The sequence below is a fragment of the Falco naumanni genome, chromosome 5 (genome assembly GCF_017639655.2).
Source record: "Falco naumanni isolate bFalNau1 chromosome 5, bFalNau1.pat, whole genome shotgun sequence".
NCBI classification, from domain to species: Eukaryota; Metazoa; Chordata; class Aves; order Falconiformes; family Falconidae; genus Falco; species Falco naumanni.
This window is the reverse complement of record NC_054058.1, coordinates 15,803,331-15,823,442: the sequence shown is the minus strand read 5'-3', so window position 1 is coordinate 15,823,442 and position 20,112 is coordinate 15,803,331. Positions and strand designations below refer to the sequence as shown.

The following is a 20,112-nucleotide window of genomic DNA, read 5'->3' as shown; positions in this document are numbered from 1 at the left end:
AGCTCATTCTTTCTTCTTTTCAGTCAGAGATGTATGAAATCCTTTACTAAACAAAAGATGAATGATTTAGTGTGTAACTCAAATTGCAAAAGAAATAATTACTGACAAAGGGCCATATTCTGATTTTTATCCTCCTTTCCTTTTGTGAAAACAATCATTTAATTTGATTCGGAGCTTTAAGAATGACAACCTTGGATGCAAAAAACAAGTGTGGCAAAAAACCCAAGAACACAGCAGACTTCCCCATGGAAGAAACGTTGTTGGCTATGGCCAGCGGACTGGTAGAGGATCTGAGCTCAATTTGCTGCTCACTGCAGCCTCCCAAACTAATGCTGTGGAAGCCATCGTGTGCCTTAGCACCTACATTCCCCTCCCTCCTGCTTTCTCCTTTCTACCTACTGAGCTGTACTTTGTGGCCATGTGTTCCAGGGGATAATTTTACATGAGAGTAACTACCGTTTAGCATTTATTAGTTTTAAAGTATGAGGTCTTAGCTTTCATTAAAAAATCCCTAGTTCCAATGTTATGATTGAATGAATCTAAGTTTCTTTTTTGTGTAATTTAATTCTTTTTGTACACTGCTTTTGTGCCTCTTCTCTAAAATCATACCACCCTTGTCTTGTCCTCTCACATGGAAGTTAATCATAATGTAAGTCTCCTCATACTCAAAACTTAGGAAACCTGGTTTTCTTTAAATCTCAGTTATGCTGTTAAAATGTTCATATGCCAAGATGTTGAATGGTGTTACAAGGCCTGCTAACAAAGAGTGCCCTGCCAGTCCATCTTAGCACTAATGGCCTAAAAGCTAATTTCATCTCTTGCTTGCTTTTTACAGTCCTCTAGAATGCGAGGAATAAAAACCAGAAATATGTGTGCTATTTCACAACTACTATAGATGTTGAAACGGCCAGTACCCCACAAAAAAAAAAAAAAAAAAAAGGAACTTTCATGAATCGGTATTTGAGTAAAAAGTAGTAAAATACACAGTAAACTGGTTAGTTACTTATTGAGGAAAGTCTAAAAAGGAAATTAAAGAGATTGGGTAAATTCAGCTAACACAGTGATGGGCAACGTAAAAATATGAACACCTGAAGGATGTGAACACCAGGCAGACAAGGAAGGTACACATTGTATGTAGTACTGTATACCGGTGTTCACAGCACTGTAACTAGTTATAATGGTAAGATTAAATCAAGACCAGGAGAACTTAGACATAAATATCCAACAGTGAGATTTCTTGGGCCTGGAAATCAAGGTATGTTGGAGTTTTGCCTGTGATTGCCACTGCCTCATCTGACTGCTTTTTGGTGCTCCATGGCCCTTGAGCAGTCATTTTTACCAGTGTGACTTTTCAGCATTCGTAGTCTGGTTTTCTAAATACTGAATATGGGCAGCTCTGCAATTGTCAGGAGGGGGAGCAGGAATGAGAAGACTGATTTGGTCCATTTTCCCACTGAGCTTCTTTACAGTCACCAGCCAGTTACCTGTTTATTTCTCGGTAGGAGACAAAAGACAACTGTTGTGGAGGAAAGACTGGAGCAACTTTCATGTGTTTGTGAACCTTTGAAATTTTTGTAAGCTAAGGAATTCTAGTGAGAGAACTTGCCTTTCAGCTGCAAAAAAGATTTCTGTAGGAAACTTTACAGAAATGAGGAGGTACAATGATCTGTGCATTGTGGTTTAGTTGTGTATTTTTTGCTACTAAGGTGTTTGCAAGATGCTGCCCACCAATCCCTTTGATACACCAATAGCTATTCAGTTGGCTGCCAACCATAGCACTTTGGAGGTATTGGACTATGAAAGGGAGTTTTCCCGTGAAGTCAAAAAGAGCAATTGCATGCCTGCTGGTGGCAAGATTTGTCTTATTCAGCTGGACAACTTAGATGCAGCTGTTGCAGTAAATCTTGCAGTCCTGAATTTTTTGCGGTAGCTGACACCCCACAAGCACTACAGGCAGTACCATGGTGTAACACTACGGGCAGTACCATGGTGTAATATCTCTTTGGCTGCCTTGCTGTGTTCATTTGTAGCTGATGACCAAGTACTGTGGAGGGTGCCCTTGAGCTGGTAAGTGTACAGAGAGGAAGGAATCCATTCTTTAAGTTAAAATGTTCAAATTGAATCCAAGTAATGGAGAATTGGATTTCACTCTCTTCATTGCTTGTAGTAGAAAAATCCATGCACATTGATAATTTTCCCCAGTCAAGTATCCTTTTTTGTGTCCCCTTTTTGTTCGTCTGCTGAGCAGATTGAGGTGGGTACCAGTGGTCTGAAAATTGAAAACCTTCAATTTCCACGTAAATTACCGGTCAAATCTGTGTAGTGCGTCACCGCCCTTTACAGTAAATCACATGTAAAACGAAGTTACGGCCCATTTAAATGACAAAAGAATTCTTGGACTACATGGCAGCTCTTTCCAGTAGTAGCTGAATAAAAGAAGAAAAACTAATAAATAATTAAGGTGGTAATACGTTTGACCACTGCTGCTTTAGTGTGACTTTTTCCTGTGATTATTGTAACAGAAATGCGCCTTTTAAAGACAGCTAAAGCGCTAATGATAGCTAAGAAGGTCATTCCTGGGAGGTTAAACTGGTTTAATTAGAATTTATGAGAAGGTTACTGTAAAAGTGCAGAAAGATGTTAAGGGGTTAACCTATAAGAGATTACATTGTAGTCAGTGTTCTGTTAAAGTTTGAATTAATTTTTCCCATGGGTTTTTCACATTCTAATTTTCAACTAAATGAGACATCTGTTTCAGAAAAGGAAAATTTGCTATGGTTGTCATAGCAACTATCATTCTGTAAGAAAATTATTCCAATGGTTACTTTAGAACAGAAAGATAGAAATTCAGTACATAAAGCAACATCCGATTGCTAGCACAAATTCTGATAATTCAGCCCTTTTTGTATGGTAGATTATTTGACCTGCAAAACTTGTTCATATGTTTTTAACATAAGGTTAATTGTGGTGTAAACAAATTCACTTCCAATATATTCCCCCTAGAGTCTTATATGTAGACAATCATTATTCTTATCATAATAATAATACCGTTGAATTTCAGTAGCATGTGGAGAGACTCAAAACTGTTTGCTTTAAGAAGATAGGACCTAAATCAAAGTACATTTCTACACATGAGCGCATCACTTCAGAGGTGAAATACATTCATGATGTATGTCTTTAATTGCCTAATACATTTTTCTTGGGTGTTTTTTGAGAACAGTGGATTTTTCTCTTACAGAACATGCATGACAGTATTTTCTGTATAAAATGTAAAATATTATTGAAAAACAATTATTAAAAAATTACAGTTTTCCTGAGCAAGCAGTAAGTGAGGATCCAGAAATTCGGTGCTTGATAGGAAGACTTTAACTTTGCTTTCAGGTTCCCTAATAAATGAAAATTTTAGACAAAGTTGTCTTTGCACAATATCCAGGTCACAGACTCGTTGGTGGGTATTAAAGAAGATTTTTTTCCCTACTCAGAAACTTTGATGGCTGTTTTGCAATAAATTTTCAGAAGAAGGGACTTGGGGATTTATAAAATCCCTGTGTGCATATAAAGATGCTTTTGCTTTGGGGGTGGGGGCACTGAAGTGTATGATTTGCCTTTCTTCTCTCAGATGGAAAGCACACCAACATCCTCTGCTGAGTCCTTTCTTGGACTTCAGATTTTTAGTATTTTTTTTTTTTTTTTTGCCAGAAATATTCCAGACATTTCTTTCGATCTCGGGATTGTCACAAAAGACAGCATAATGGCAAATCACACAAGTTGTAACATCTCCCCTTCACAAAAGAACAGCTCCAGCATGCATAACTTACCAGCCCTGCGCTCAGGCGGCTGTGCGCTGCAGTCACCACAAAGGGAGGGAGGGAGGGAGCGAGGGAGGGAGGGAGGGACGGGGGAAAGTGCTTCTTGTCTTAATAAGCAGATCATGCCTATTCATAAGGGGAAACGGGCTTTTTAAAAAGTGACCGTGTACGGGCTAGCCCTAGTAGGGGCAGGCAGAGACTCTCACAGCTGCGTATGCCATTTGTGGTCGCTGGGATTTCAGCAGGATTAAGCTGACTTCTGGCAAGACCTGTGACAGTCATGATTCTTTCTCTTCCTAAATGCTTCATTGTATCCTTAAAGTAATGGCTCCCTAGGTTTTTGACCTTTTCTTCTTGGGCAAATATTGATCTTTCCCCTCCGTGTCTTCCTGGGGGCAGGGGTGGCCCGGGCCCTTTGGGCTGTGCCAGGCACAGCGGTGGGCGCAGGGCGGCACCTCGGCCCTCGCCCCCTTCCCACCCGCCCGTGCCCAGCGGCGTGGGGGGAGCGGCGGGGGGAGCAGGGGCCCGTGTTCTCTGGAAGCTGTCAGTGGCTTTAACAGCACGGTTTACTATGCTCACAGCCCGTTGGCATCCTGTTTGCCCTTGCTGTTTCTGTCAGTGGGATCTTGCTCTTGGAAAACTTGCTCTGGGCCTAAAGACAGTTTGTCAAACAGTTAAATATTTTCATCTTAGTGAAAAAGGTTATTTTCATGTAAGGCGTGGAACACAATCCCAGGGCAGGAATGGGTGGACAGTTTAGAAGAAGCCTAATCTCTGTATATTTTTACAAAGCCTCCCACTTCTATAATATCCAAGCACCTTACAGACTTCAGTTTGTTTATTTTCAGGGCACTCCTGTGAGATAAAAATACTTCCATTATGTCAGTGGTGAGCTGAACGTAATGGACAGGCGAATCAAGCTCCGCAGACTGGGGTTTGGCTTTGTGCAAGTGTTACAGTAACGCTGCTGGTACCTTACTGCAGAGTAAGCCAGTAACTAGAATCATGGAACCATAGAACCGTTTGGGTTGGAAAAGACCTTTAACATCATCCAGTCCCAGCACTGCCAAGTCCACCACTAAACCATGTCCCTAAGCACCACATCTACAGGCCTCCTAAATACCTCCAGGGATGGTGACTCAACCACCTCCCTGGGCAGCCTGTTCCAATGCCTGACAACCCTTTCGCTGAAGAAATTTTTCCTAATGTCCAATCTAAACCTGCTCTGGTGCAACTTGGGGCCGTTTCCTCTTGTCCTGTTGCTCATTATCTGGGAGAAGAGACTGACAGCCACCTTGCTACAGCCTCCTTTCAGGTAGTTGTAGGGAGCAATAAGGTCTCCCCTCAGCCTCCTAACTAGACCATGAGTTACCACCCCAGCAGGTGGTAGGAAGGTGAGTGGTAGGAGGGTGAGGAGTCATGTACCTGTGAGCCAGGTGCTGTCCTTCCTGTGAGAAAAGGCTGCTAGGAATTCAACAGGTAACCAGAAAAGTGTGGTTTCATAGTCCTGATATAGGAATACGTCTTTTTCTTAGCCAGCCGCCTTGGTCTGAGCAACCTGACTCAGGCCAAGGCTTCTGCTTCATCGCTACTGCTATTAGCATCTCTTCTTCAAACACCTTCACCTCCCTCGTCACAGCTTCTGGAGGCTGGGATGTATTTCTGGTCTCAATAGCAGATACACAAAGTTTCGCTTTTTTTTTTTTCTCTTGGGACACCTGTGTACCCAGATCCTGGTTATCCAGGGTGTGTGATGAAGAGCTAGGAGATGAGCTCTTTGCTGTGAACATAGAAAGCCTTTCAGTGATCTCTCTGGAATAGTTGAGCCTTGTTTTGTCTGGGGAAGAAGGGCAGCCTATTTGTTATTCCCCAAATACAGATATGGCCAGAAGACATCAGTTAAAAAATTATAAAAAAATTCCAGCCTAAACCTGACCCCTCAATTTTATGACATAGAATTAGAGCATAGTCAGCAAGACAGTTTACCACTGTGATATAATAGTTGTGAAATACAGATTTTTAATCAATGGGATAGCGAGATACAGATAAATTGTGTTCTGACTGGCAGTGTTACAGTTCCACTGCTCCATGATGAGCTGCTCCATAAATATTTTTTAAAAAATGTAAATGCTTGTCTGATAAGAAATCCTGAATATGGAAAGTCTTACTTAAAAGCAGGTCAGCACACCAGAGGACAGAAGAAAATTATGTGTAAGAAAAGAAGCAGTATTCTTGTTCTGATGGGTTGCTTCCAATTAGGGAAACAAAGCAGTTTCAGTGATGTCTCTGACCTTGGAACTGGATCTGTTGTTGTGCCAGGGTCAGTCCTTGCCCAGCTGGTCATAGGCTAAGGGCTCAGCATGACAGGAGCCAACGTGAAATGTGTATCCACACCTAGGTAGCTGAGACAGGTGTTATTCTAGGTATTGTGGGAATCCAGCATGCTAATCCACACATGGAGATCTTGGTATCCAAGTCTTGTAAGAGTTACTTTTCACCTAGGTAGGGGAATGCTGTGAATATTTTACTGTGAATATTCTACTGAAAGTGGTAAGGACTGCACTGATTTGTCACACAAGTTAAATAACACTGGTTATATGGAAAGAGGGTTTTACTGTGCACACGAAGAAGAAAATGAATGCTTTTTATGTCTCCAAATTCCATGCTAGTAGAGAGTCAATCTCCGTATTTTAATCAGATGACCAGTACATGGAAGTAGCACTGAAGACATTCTCCTCCTCTCTTGGCAGGCAACCTTGGTTTTATGGCTGGGGCTTTAATCTTCCACGTGGCCAAGCACTATTAGAGAAATGGAACCTTATTCCAGATGGAATAGATATTCTTATAACACATGGACCACCTCTCGGTAAGAAAATACTAGTGCTCTTAGCTGTGTATTTTCAGATGATTATACAGTAACTGATGGCTCCTCTTAGACAGAGTGCAACCCTGAAAAGTCCTAATTAACGTCCATACCGATTTCAGCAACACCAGAACTTCAGTTCAGGTTCATGTTTGATGATTACCTATGCTCAGTGGTAGGAAGTTAAATAATGGGTTAAAAAATAAAGCCTTAACACATAAAGCTTTAAGGAGCTTTATAAATCAGCAAGGTCTAGTTTTCCTGTGCATCTGTCCACTCTGCCACTGGTGAAATGAGTAGATTTAAAGCATGGAGCCTGCTTGAAGAGAAGTGCAGGACTGGGGTTGTACTTTTTTTAGCGTTGTCATTTGCCCTCACTTGCAGTAGCGTTTGCCCACCAACAAGTACCCAAAGTCTGTATTTTTCCTCATCGTGCTGACTTGGTGCATCTTCTGCCTCAGAAACCCACATGCTGACACTGTTTGCCTGTTCTTTGGACAGCGTGGGTGAAGTGCCTATCTGTAATGCAGTCTGGCAACACTAACAGACCAACAAGAAGTAGTTTTGCATTTGTGTTTTAAAAATATTAATATAGGTGATACAGAAGCCAGGAGAAATTTCTTGTATTCCTAAATAATATTGAAATTATCTTTTACGGAAATACAATAATCACAGAAACTTGTCCATGTTCAGTAAAGGCTTAAGGCTTTTAACGTGTTTTTCGATGTATTTAACATATAGCAAGCTCAATTTAATGCAATTTACCTGTTTAACTCTTAGTAATTTAATGAATGGACACGAACATGGAGCATGTACTTAAGTGTTCTCCTGAGCCTTACTGTAGAGGAGTGCTTTGTGTGAGAAGGCGGCAGTTGGTTCCTTTAAACCTTTAGATTCCCTAGTTTCCTGAAGCTAAAACCCTCTTGTCTTCCACCCTTTCTTTTCCTTTTTCAGAGCTTGGAGGAGAAAGTATCTAAAGGGTTTGTGTTTTGTTGTTTTCTTTAGAAAGACGTGTTTGCATTCCACTGCTCACTAATCCTGGGGGAAAGGGCTTCTTTGTGAGCACAGTTTCTCATAGAAGGGCGTGTGTTTTGATACTTCACCTAACTGGAGTCTCATACCATGCCACAGACTGATATTAGTATGGATCTGTATTGTGAAAGTGGATGGCACAAATTATTTGTTTAGACCTTGAGATATCAGCTCCAAACGGTCAGTACTGGGCATAATCCCTGTTAGGATGCAAGGCGTGATGCTGGGTCTTTGATATAGTTTTATTTATAAGTCATATTTAAAACTTTTTCAGAAGCTTTTTCAGCACTGTTAAAGCCATTTTTAAAAACAGCTGATCAGCTGTAAAGAAATCCAACCTTTGGCTGATTCAAAGAATATCCCTGTATCTAGCGCTTGAAATCCCATGTTGGAAAGTGGAGAGTGGGGTTTGCACCATCCAGCTTCAGCCAGCTTGCTAATTTAGCCACCAGGCCTCTCCAGGCAGCCTCTGGAATCAGCAGAGGGAGGAGAACCTCTAGAGAGCACTGCAGAGCTGGTGCTCAACAGACATACTTTAATAAGAAATCTAAGAGTAAATTTGGTAATTGGAAAGTAATTTTATAATTTTAGTAATTCTGAGGAAGAGCTGCCCATCTCCACTGACTGTAATGGAATAACGTGAATTCTCCCCATCTCCATGTGTCAGTATTTCTTTTCTTTTCTTAAGCTTCAACTGTCCTTCAAGGATTTTCTTTTTTAAAAGTTCTCTATTGTCTTTTTCTCATTGATGCATTAATAGATGGCTCAGGCACAGAACCCTCTGTCTGAGGGCATCAGCTGTTGATCTCTGTGACACCCATGGCAACAAATACATGCCATTTCAAAAGGAATTAGCACTCTGCCTAACTTACAGAACCTCCTTATTTTGTGGTTCTGTCCACAGACATTTGGGGAGACAGGATCCTCCTTGATCCTCCCAGCCAATTATTTTAACCAGAAAGCTGATTACTGTTGTTCTGATCTTGGACAGCATCACTAGAGCTGTTCCTAATGATCATAAATAGTAATCATCGCTCTTGCAAATTCCTCTTTTTTTTTTTCTCCAGCATGGCTGCCTAAATTCTGTCCATCATCCATTTTCTTTGCTGCTTTCTCATTCCCTCACTTCAAAAGAGTGTGCATCCCTCTAAACTAATTAATACTACATTATTAGATAGATTTAAAATTGCCTGCATGATTCAGATGCAGAAGCACCACTAAGAGTTAATGGACTTTGTGTTTCTATGTCAGTTAGGCACGTAACAAAACTCTGAGTAATTTGTCTTTCCTGTTTTATAGTAGTGCTTTTGGATGAAACCAGGGCAGGGATACACAGGAGGTTCACACAGGATGAGAAAACAAAGGTTAAAACAGCTATTATTGACCATTTTATGAGTAACCTGTTTATTGTAAAAAAAGATATGCTGTATATGACATAGCTTATGAAATGCAGTATTCATGAGTACAGAATCAGTGCTAATGCTCACTTCTGTATCAGCATATTTGTATTACTTTTATGTATAGTATAACTTTTTAAGTCTTCCCCCTGATTCCTAAAGATCTGCATCTATGATTCTTTTATTTCTTTTCAAAAAGTTCACTTTTCTTTTCTTTGTTTGTTTTTAATTTAATTTCACCTTTAAGTCTTCATTTGTAGCTGTCTGCTTGATTGTCTGTGACAAAGATTTATACTTTCCTGACAGCTGCAGAAACCTGTTTCAAGTAACCAAACATTAAAAAAACCTTAAGATGAACTCTAATTGGTAGCTAGGTGTAATCAATTATTCTTAGTTTGTGTAGTCAGGTGTACATAATAAGCTGCAAACATATGGGAAAGCTTCAGAAGGGCGATAATGCATGTAAACAAAAACATGTTCAACATAAATAATGCTTAATTTAATGGAGAAGTTAATTTTATGGATTTTTGTTTGTGAAGTTTTTGAAGTGGAAATACTTTTGGCTTTATGTTCACCACAGACATTTTGACAATTAACTGTTTCAAATCATTGAAGTAACAAAACCTATCGTTACAACACATTTGCTCTGAAAAAAAGCATGACTGGATTCCAGAGGAGTTGCTGGCCTCACTTTGACTTCTTCAATGCTTATTATTTCCTACAGTGAATTTTGACCTGCGTTGGATACCGAGAGTGACTGGTAACATCAGTTACCAGAACTGAGCATTGCTCTACTCTGTCTGTAATTGAGTGGGGCTTTCTCTTTGCACATCATCCCAACAGGAGCCAAGCAGCATCTTCAGAGGCATCTGAACAAATTAGGAGACTATGGCCATTAACAGAACTTGCTCTTTTTGACGCTCAGGATGCCACAGCCCCAACTCATTTCTGGAAATTGGACTTAGCTTTCTGAGTAACTATGATACAAGGGCAAATTTTTACCATTTTCATAAAACCCCACAGCATACTGAGCCCAGTTTTCAAACAATGGCATCTAAAGAGGTATTTCTCAATGTATGACCCTCCCCTGAAGCTCTAGCAGATTTGAGAGCTTTTCCAAGAGCTTGAATGCCACAGTTCTGGTGTTCTAAACCAGTTGGTTAGCTGCTATTTGGCCATGCTTGGGTGGACATCAAAATAAACACAGGAAAACTAGGTCCAGACTCTGTACCTCTCTGGCTGACGACTGTTTTCTTAAAGGCACAACATATTCATGCTTTTGCGGTAATTTAAGGGCTATAAAGCAATGACAGGCACCCAGGGAAAGTACCAGAACAACTAAAGAAAAAAGGAACGGTTATGTATTTTAGATTTCCAGATCTGAGCCTGATAAAAATGGGAGAACAACAGAAAGAAAACAAGATTGGTTATTGCAAACCCTCTAATACAACAACATCCTTCTTATACTACTACTTTGAATGAAACATGAGACTTCAGTTGGCAGTAAGCATCCCCCTGCAGCATGTTTTTAGACATATAAGCAAGTTGGTGTACATTTTTGTCTGTATTCATAAAAAATGCATTTTTATACAAACTTTGTGCAAGTAAATATAGTGCTGAAAAACATCTACTGCAGAAGGGCTGAGTTTCTCTTCCTGTGTGAGGTCCATAGATTTAGGCTAGTGGAGTTTGCTGTGTCATGACGTGCTTAAACCAGTTTTACTTGAGGATGTTGTTTTTTGGCGTGCTGTGAGTTCTGCACCTGAGTTCTGCTACTGTAAGATTCAATGTGGTAACAATACAGTTTTATTATTAGCAACATAGATTGCATCGCATCAGTTAAAGTGTTCAGTTTAAAAATCTAGATCCCAGGACTAGATTTAAATAGCTAGATGTTGGTTTAGATTCTTTAGAGACTCACTTTGGACATACTGCTCATTACACCTCATTTTCTTAAAGGAAGAAAAACAGATAAAACATTGAGTTTTCCCATTAACAGCAGGACAAAAATGCTTTAATTGCAGTGTTTGGGGTTTTTTTTTGAAAAACAACTGGCAAGAGTTACCATAGTCCTTTTTCTTCGATGAGCTTTTATGGTTTTCCGCAAGTATTTTTCCTTCCTTATACTTACAAAGGCAAATGGTTTTTTCCATGTCAATTCTTCTATGGCTGCTTATGAAAAGCTATGAGACATGAAATCTCAGAAATGCTGTAGAGCAATACAGTTTTTCAGATAACCTGTCTTATTTTAAAGCTTTATTTCCTTTTCCAAAGGTTTTCTAGACTGGGTTCCTAAGAAAATGCAACGGGTAGGATGTGTTGAGCTGCTAAACACAGTCCAGAGACGAATACAGCCAAGGCTTCATGTTTTTGGACATATCCATGAAGGTCAGAACACATTTCTTTCTATATCTATTTAGAAAACAGAAACACAGAAGTTGTCTGGTTTAGCCAGTGTTTGCAAACTTGAATGTCTGAACTGAAGCACTTCTGGAATTCAGATACTTTCTGAGCTGCATATATAGAGGAGAAATTGGCAGATACCCACTTTTCAATGTTTGTACTTCAGATTCTCTTTCAGATTTTACATTTATAAAAAAGGGTGGCACCTCCTTCACAGAGAGGATTACTGTGAATTTTAAAATAAGAACACAAGTCCAGTAGTTACAGAAGGTGACTAAATATTAGGATTGATGGATTGTATTTTCCTTTGCTGAGTCTCTGTGATTTAAGATAATTCATGTAAGCTCTCTGTGTCTCAGTTTCCGTGTTCGCAAAATGGGTAAGGATGTTTTGAGGGGTGCTTCTAAGGCTTAGTCTTCAATAATTTACAATAAAAGTTGTCTCTCCTCATCGATGTGTATGTGAAGTTGAAATCAAGAGCGATGTCACCACTGACTTGTGTAGAAGTTCAAGATATTTATTCATGTATTTATTTCCTTTGTCAGGGGAAATATTTTGTACCCAGACAAAATGAAGTGGTTCTCTTGACTATTTGATTTTTAAATGGAAAAAAATTAGTTCCCTTCACATAAGTCAGTAAATGATAACAAGTATGCTCCACTGAAGTTCGTGACGGCAGGAGTTCATCTCCAGGCAAAGGGTAGATGCTGTCTACTATGGAGAAGCCTGTCCTGTTCACATAGCATGGCAGCAGGACTTCAAGCAGTGCCCCCACCAAAAGAAACCACTGGGCTGTGCAAAAGTGTACCCCCTGGCATGTAAGCACGCATTATCAGCTGCTTAGTCCTTGGCAGTGTTAACTTACTGGCAGGAAAAGGTGCTCCACAACTGCCAGTTTTCTGCTTCTGGGACTGCTCCAGCCTTTGATGTAGGATCTCTATGGGTCTCAATGCAAAAACTGGAGTAGCTGGCATACAGATACTTCTGGTTTTGTGAAGAACCATTACCCTTCCCACAAGTCCCACTCTGACTTGCTGCTGGGGGCTTTCATTATGCTAAGTTAGAAGTGACATTGCTGCGAGGTGTGGTGGTGTAAAATTGGTGGAGAAGATATTCAGATTATTATTCTACAGCTCAGGGATTAAGTCCATTCTCCTCATGTGTCTTGTCTGCAGTAAGCTATTAGTGGCTAGTTAATGTCCAAAATGCTGTTAAAGCACAGAGTAAACAAACATGGGGCAGTACTTTTTCCTAACCCTTTGCTGTTAGAGCAGTCTCTGAGAGCTGTGAATAAACTCATTGTCTTTTCAGAAATCGTAAGCCAGGTGGGTTGCAGGGGATATAAGCAAACAGTTAGCAAGCCATGAAGCTTCAGGCAGGTAAACAAAATCACATCTGCTAAGACCAAACCCAACTTTTGCTCCCGAGGGAAAAGAATGGCACCTCAACAGAATGGTAGATCTTGTGAATTAATACAGTTGGCACAGTAGGTATCGGAACACAGAAACAAGGTACTCTTCTTGTTAACTATCATAATTTAGAGAAAACAAATGGGGAACTGCATAGCCTGTTTTGCAGTGGGATGCTAAATCTCTGCAGAGGCGAATTCCCATTGCAGACAGCCTGTGCAAACGAAGCTGTTCTTTGTAGAGAGAATGCATGATTTGAACAGATGAGTTCTTCCCCTGACTGAGCATAGCTACATATGCAGCAGTTATTTACTGAACATCCAGGAGGAAGAGGTGGTTAGAAGAGATGTTTCTTCCCTGTTCCCCCTCTGCACTGCTGTCTCTGGCAAAAAATACCTCTAACACATGGGCTTGCTGCTGATCGACCCATGGAAGTGACAAGGGGCATGGCAGCAACTCCAGCGAAAATCCTGGTTTAGCCATTAAAGCTAGTTCTTGGCTGAGGTCATGGCCAAGGAAACTCTGTCAGCAGTAGGATAGGAGTAAAACTGTAGCATTAGGAATCTTCCAGCAAAAAGAACATATTAGCAAGCTGATTCTGTTCTCCCCAAACATGTAGCCGAGGAGACAGAAAGTCCCAGCAGCAATGCTGACTGTCCTCTGTGCAGTTTGTGTTTTACACAGAACAATTGTTCTGCGGCAAACAGCAAATGATTTAAAGAAATGTCTGTGACAGGAACCTGACAGAGTTTTCTTCCCTCCCTAGTCCCTAATTATAGCGTGGTTTTCCATGGGGAGTCCAGGAGGACCTGCATTATTCAGGGTATTTTAACAAACAAAAAAGAAAGGAATTCGGCTACTGTTTCTTTGTTTGTAAATTACGCAACTATCAATGCTTCTGTAAGGCACAAAATTGCACTCAGAAAAACTGTAGGATCCTAGGTACCTAGGATTTGAAGAGGTGGAACTCAATGCGTATAGCAATGACTATAGCTTCACTATTAACTTCATTAATGGTGAGATTGAATCTTAATACAAATGCTTTCTGCCAGGTGATTTCCCCAAAATCATACATTTCTGATTGTGAATGCTTTTCTTTGTATTGATCATAATACTTCAATGCAAGTTTCCAACATTCAGCTTTTAGTTCTAGTGTAATTAAGTTTATGCTTTTTCCTAGTCATTCATGAAAAGATTTTTGACAATGAAGAGTGTGTCTACTTTTACATAATACTAGGGCGGTTAAAGGGCGGCTTTTTCACTTTCTGAAACAGCATTTCACTGTATTCGATTTTCTGCAGATTTAGCTCTGGAATTGTTTGGCTTATGTGTCCAGTCAGACGTGAGATGTAGTTAAAGCTTTTTCACCACTGGTGAGACATACACAAGGGTGTTTTCTCCTGTGGAAATGTTATGGTGTCTTAGGGTGTGAATTCACCTTGTCTATCAGATCATGTATTAAAGCCATTTTTTCTCTGCCTGGGCAGGCATTTTAGTGTCTTTCCATCAGATTTGGTGGAAATTGGTCAACAAGTTCAAACACTTAGGAAGAAGAGGTTCCTACTAGACAAATCCCACCCAGGTGCACATGCACACATACTCCCCTTAGTCAAGCAATACTTTTTCGTCATTGGTAGCTTCAAAGTTGTACAACACAGGCCAGAAAAAAAGGTGGAAAGATGAAAATTGCTTGGAGTTGCTGCGCCGATGACTGCAAACCTAAATGATCAGAAGTATGTTTTTTTCAATGCTACAGTTGCCTAAGCACTTACCTTCTCATCCTTTCCAAAACTGAGATGTTTCTAAGAAAAAAAGCTTTGCAGAGAAAAGCGTCTTGTCTTTCTAAGGACGTTTGGCGAGCTGGCTGCCAGAGATTATAGCCACTAGCTAGCAAGGCACTAGCTAGCTCCATTTTGCTTTTCTTACCCAACTGAAAAGATGACAAAATGTTCTGCTGTAGGACAAGAATGGTATTAATTCAGGAGACCTTTATGTTTTGCATGAAGAAAATTTTAAAATTCCTTCTGAGTAATAAATGTGGCACTTAGCATTGTGTGATAAAGGTGAATAATTTAAAGAAAAAGAAATTAATAATGAATAATGGAAGTAACCAGAGTTTTTCTTCCTTTGTAGGTTATGGTGTGATGGCTGATGGAACTACTACCTATGTGAATGCATCTGTGTGCACTGTGAATTATCAGCCACTTAATCCACCTATAGTTATTGACCTACCTACGCCAAGAAACACATGATTATAATGAGGATTTAAAGTTGTACCCAACACATTAGCAACTTTATATTGCTGGCTGAGAATCCCAATAGGGAACCATTCAACAAAAAAAGCAAAAACCTTCTTCTTTTTTCCCCTGCTAACTCTTCACAGATAAATTTTGAGTGACAAAAGTGGATGAGGAACAAAGACATTTTGGTGCCAGAAACAGATTAAAGACTTTTTAACATTTCACCATTAAAATATTTGTGAACACAGAAAAGTGAATGCATTCCACATATATATATACATATACATATATATATATATCTCTTAAGTAGGGACTTTTGTATATACCGTACATTATATTTGACTTATTAAAGGAACAATGTCTTTCAAAGAAGTGTTTCTTTAAGAAAGTTTGCAGTTTAAACTTAAGTGTTTAGACTAGGATTTCCTCATTTCAGATGTTTCCCAGTGAGCTCTTGGTAAAGAAAAAATTATGGTGAAGATGTTTTCCCGTAATTAACATGGCAAATGTAAAAGATGGTGTACAAATGACCAGTCACAGGAGGAAGGCTATTACTTCAAGTCCTCCAGGTCTAAGCCTTTGCATCTATTCAAAACCAATGCAATAGAGGCCCTAATTCACTGTACTGAAATGAAGTTTTACTACATCTGGCATTACAGATGGTAAGGGAAATGGTGCATATTGCTGGCATGCTGTAAACAGCTCACCATTCAAGAAGGGAGACTGTGTTAAGTGCAGTATAAACTCAGGAATTTGTAACCTGGCCTCGCCTGTGAAAAAAATGATGACATTTCCCTTAAAAAAAAAAAAAAAGGAAGAAAAAAAATAACTGTGTTTTCATATGGTAAGGCAATATGTGATTGTATGTAAAAAGCAAAAAAACCAACCCCAAAACACAAACCCCCCACCCAGTGTTCAGTAGAGGTGTTTTAAATAAAACCAGCTGGGACTATTTGTTTAAAACTGTTAATGGGACATGCAGCCAATGATGAGATGTCTGGTTTAAATTTGCCCCTGTCAGGAGTGATTAAATGTTGTTGTGATCATTTTGTCATTGGGAAATGTTATGGGTGTCAAGGGGAAGGGGTCATCCCAAGGTGGAGTTTGGGCATTCAGTTTTGGTTAGCTATGTAGTAGCGCAAGCGTGATGAGTAACGAGTACACAGCAGTAGGTACAGAGCAGAGGTTGCCTAACAGAACCTGTCGTTGCTGTTTGCCTGCTCATGGACACTGCTGAAAGAGGCCCAAGACAAAATCATCAACCAAGTTGAAATCCATCTCTCATGTTGCATGTGACACCAGGCAAAGCAGGGGACATGTCAAGAGCTGGTTGGGATGGCCAACTGACGTGGTACTGCCTGTGCGGCTTTCCTGCAGGTTAGCAGAGGTGCTGAACTCCCATCTTAGGCAAAAGCTTGAGAATTGATTACAAACCCACCAAAAAAAAGTGCTTCAGATGTCCCCTACAAGAAATGGGTTTCTGCCTTGAACTAGCAAACATCTCTGTGCTTAAAGAGAAGCCTTTTGGCCTTGATGGAGATAATTTATTCTGTATTCTGTATTTATGCTGTATTCTGAATGTGGACATCCTGAATTTGGGGCTGACAGCATCTGGACATAAATCTTGTTCCCACACGCTGGGCAGATTAGCGCACTACCAATGTGGGGCTGTTTACAGGTCTGTGCGTAGCCCCCGTCTGCACACATGATTGGATAATTGTGTATGTTACTTTTTGCCCGATACATGGATGTAAATGTGAGCTTCACGTAGCAGCTGCATGTACGTTGTATGCATACACAGTTCAGAAAACCAGGCTATGTCAGCCTCAACTCTAAGCAAAGTGGGCAGAAACCTTGCATTGCACTGGCTTCCCGTGGGCAGCAGCTCTGCCAGCTGCTGCTGGGAGCGGTGACAGTTGAGCCCAGTAAGTAACTTGTGCTGCAGACCCTCCAGAAACCACCAAACTACCAGGAAATACGACAAGTCACAGGTCTGTCATTTCTTGTAAGCTGTTGGGTGACATGGGGTCTGAACTAGTGTGCTGCATTTTCCTGAAACGAAACCCAAAACAATCAGTGACGCCTGCAACTGGTTTTTGGGTGAATAGTTTGCGAGTGCATGAGCAGTCTGCCATGAATTCAGAGGGGGCCACTTCTGTCAAAAATATTGGGGCAGAAATTGCAGGATCAGCTCCTAAATCAGCAAGGATTGAAATTCATAGTTGAATATGAACTCCTGCCATCACTGGGAAGATGAGCAATAGCGTGTAGTTAGAATAAAAGTGTCTTAGCTAGTCACAATTCAAGCGTTTTGCAACAAATGTGGCAGGAAATTGGCTGTATGTTAAAGTCTGAAATGTTTACATTTGCTCACGGCACTTAAGAGACTAAAATGTTAAAGTGGGGGGAAGAGGTCCTTTTATTAGCCTCAGCAAAATTTCTATGTCGACCATAAACTATTCTCTTAAAAATAATTTTTCCTAAGGTATCTGCAAAATACTGTGTATTTTTATGTGGAAAGGATACAAAAGCAGCTGTTACTTCAAAATATCATTTAAAGTACTTGAGGTATGGAAGCTTAAAGATTATTTAATCATTTTGGCATAACTTGAGTGTTGTTGTAATTTTTGGTCAAGCATGTTAGACGAATAAAGTCTTAAAAAAACCCACACAACAAAAAATAAAGCCTCTTTATATCCACCTCATGCACTCAGCTCCATGTGGGAAAGGCTGCCTGTCTTCTCCAGGTGTAGGAGCCAGCCTGGGGGACACTGACGTTGTTACTGGGAAGGTTGTGTGTCAGCTGGCAGAGGGGTGGGGGCGATGGGCAGAAGGTGCCCTGCTCTGTCTGCTGGCTTCAGCCACCACATCTCCTGCAGAAGGTAGCGATTGGGAACTGGGGTTGTGGAGAGGGGGGAGAACAGCAGCTGCTACCTGCAACTGATGGATTTTGGTGGGGGGCCATGCCAGAGGCGCCGGCAAGGCAGGGAAGAGCTGATGTGAGAGTGCTGCAGCAGCGCTGTGAAGCAGTCGGGAACTGGGATGCCGTCCTCCGGGAGAGGGTGGCAGTTGTGGGAAGGGTGGCTCGTGCTCCGAGTTGGGCATAAGGACACGAACCTCACAGGGAGATTAAGTCAAGGTGACTCATTTGTATTTTAACTTTGTGGGCACTGTCAAGGCCTGAGTTTCTTGCCTCAAATCTGATCAACCTCAGCTTAGGGAGGCCATGACAAGGAGGGTTTCCACAAAGGCAGTTTTGCAATTGGCTCGATTTAAATTCAGGCGTGCGCGCCCTAGTCGTTTCCCACCCCACCTCCCCATTGCTGACCTTCACTGGTGTTTGTCCAGGTAGCATTGCCCCCGAAGGTGTGCTGATGTGTATCACTAACGCATGCGTTCCCATCACCAGGCAGAATTGTTACCGAGATTAATTTTGGTTCATTTCGACGATGAATAGGGGAGATATCACTGCATGTCAACAAAAAAAAAAAAAAAAAAAGATTATTTTTACCTCCCTCAGTCACATATGACTGGGGATGTGAAACGTTCCTTGGCTACAGGAAACGAGCAAGCTGGGACTCGGCACCCGCGTGAGAGCTGTCTGCCCCCACCCAGTGCAGCTGCACCCCAGCCTGGGGAACCAGATTTAGGCTTTCAGATGATGCCATTTGGTAGCCCCTGACGCCAGAGACTCCAAAACTATGATGGTCTTCAAGGAGGTGGCTGCAGGGAGCAAGGCTGGTGGCAGCAGCGTGCCGGGCTGGCCCTGCCGGGTGCTCCGCCAGCGAGGTGGCTGCGGGGAGGGAAGGTGAAACCCCACGTCTCTGGGCCATGCACGGGGCAGAGCGGGTGGGAAGGTGCTCTGGCCTCGCTGCAGGGGGGAGAACCAGGGGGGATGAGAAGTAGTTTGTCTTCTCTAATCACTGATTGCCAATAGCCAATGTAAATGCTTCAGAGGAGGGAGGAACAAGACATTCCTTGGGAGGCGAATTTTGGAATAATCTGTCCACAGGGATCTTTGCCCCCTCCCATTTATTCTTGTTTGTACGAGAATTTCTCTTAAAAACCCATACTACCGCTCACTGCTGATGAGCTCACATACAGCGAATGTAACTGCAAATGTTCTTTTCTTTCAGGTACGTTCTTGTCCCTTTCTTGCAAGTCTCTCTGCATCTGCGATTTTAGTGATATTTTGGAACAGTGAGCTCCCTGGGTGATTATGCGCAGTGCATTAAAACAACAGTATTTTGTTTATCCTTGTACGTGTGCTGTCGTTCAGGTTTATTGACTGTCCCTTTGTTCTCTTTTTATGTGAAAAGTGTAAACAGGAGTACTTATATGTACCTTCTTTGTGCCATCCATTATTTTGTATACTGCCATTATGTTGCTTTTTACTCACTTTATCTAGAAATTAAAATAATTTCAGTTATAGCTAGACTACTTCTAACCCTCTTACTTTCCCATCTCAGAAGCACTCCCCTCCTCTCTTTTTGATGTGTCCTTCGGGAGCTGGTGAGAGGCAGTGATGCCAGAAGAGGACCTCCTCCTCTTCCTTCCTATCTGAGCATTTGGACACAGTTCCCTGCTACTTTCTCTCCTGATCTTTATCCATGTCTGTTCTTTATTTGTTCAGGATTTTGGGGGTAATAGTATATATTTGCAACCCCCAGTGGAGTACTGTGGTGAGCTGCCCATGGCCCTAGCCGGGTTTTCTCTTTGGGAAGTGGCAGCTGATCTGGACTTGCCCAGTTTTCACAACCATCAGCCCCTTCCTCCCGGGGAGCCCTACCCAGGCTGTGTCCATGGGGGGATCCTTTTCCCCTGGTTTGGCCCATTCCCCTGGCTCTGCTGGTGCCCTTTGCAGTTCTTGTCACCCCTGGTCAGGCTTTGCAGTTTGGGGCATCTCACCTGCAGTGTCTGATGAGCAGCCCTGGGGCTGGGGGTGCTGCTGGGTGGGGT

At 41.4% G+C, this 20,112-nt stretch overlaps 1 protein-coding gene across 1 annotated transcript in view; it reads left to right on the top strand.

Moving 5' to 3' along the window:
* MPPED1 (metallophosphoesterase domain containing 1) overlaps positions 1-17,822 on the top strand; it is a 65,523-nt gene extending 47,701 nt beyond the window's left edge. The window contains exons 5-7 of the mRNA XM_040596927.1: positions 6,560-6,675; positions 11,376-11,489; positions 15,047-17,822. Of these exons, the coding sequence (XP_040452861.1) occupies positions 6,560-6,675; positions 11,376-11,489; positions 15,047-15,165 (349 nt within the window). The 3' untranslated portion in view covers positions 15,166-17,822. The remainder of the gene's footprint in view (positions 1-6,559; positions 6,676-11,375; positions 11,490-15,046) is intronic.
* The last annotated feature ends 2,290 nt before the right edge of the window (positions 17,823-20,112 follow it).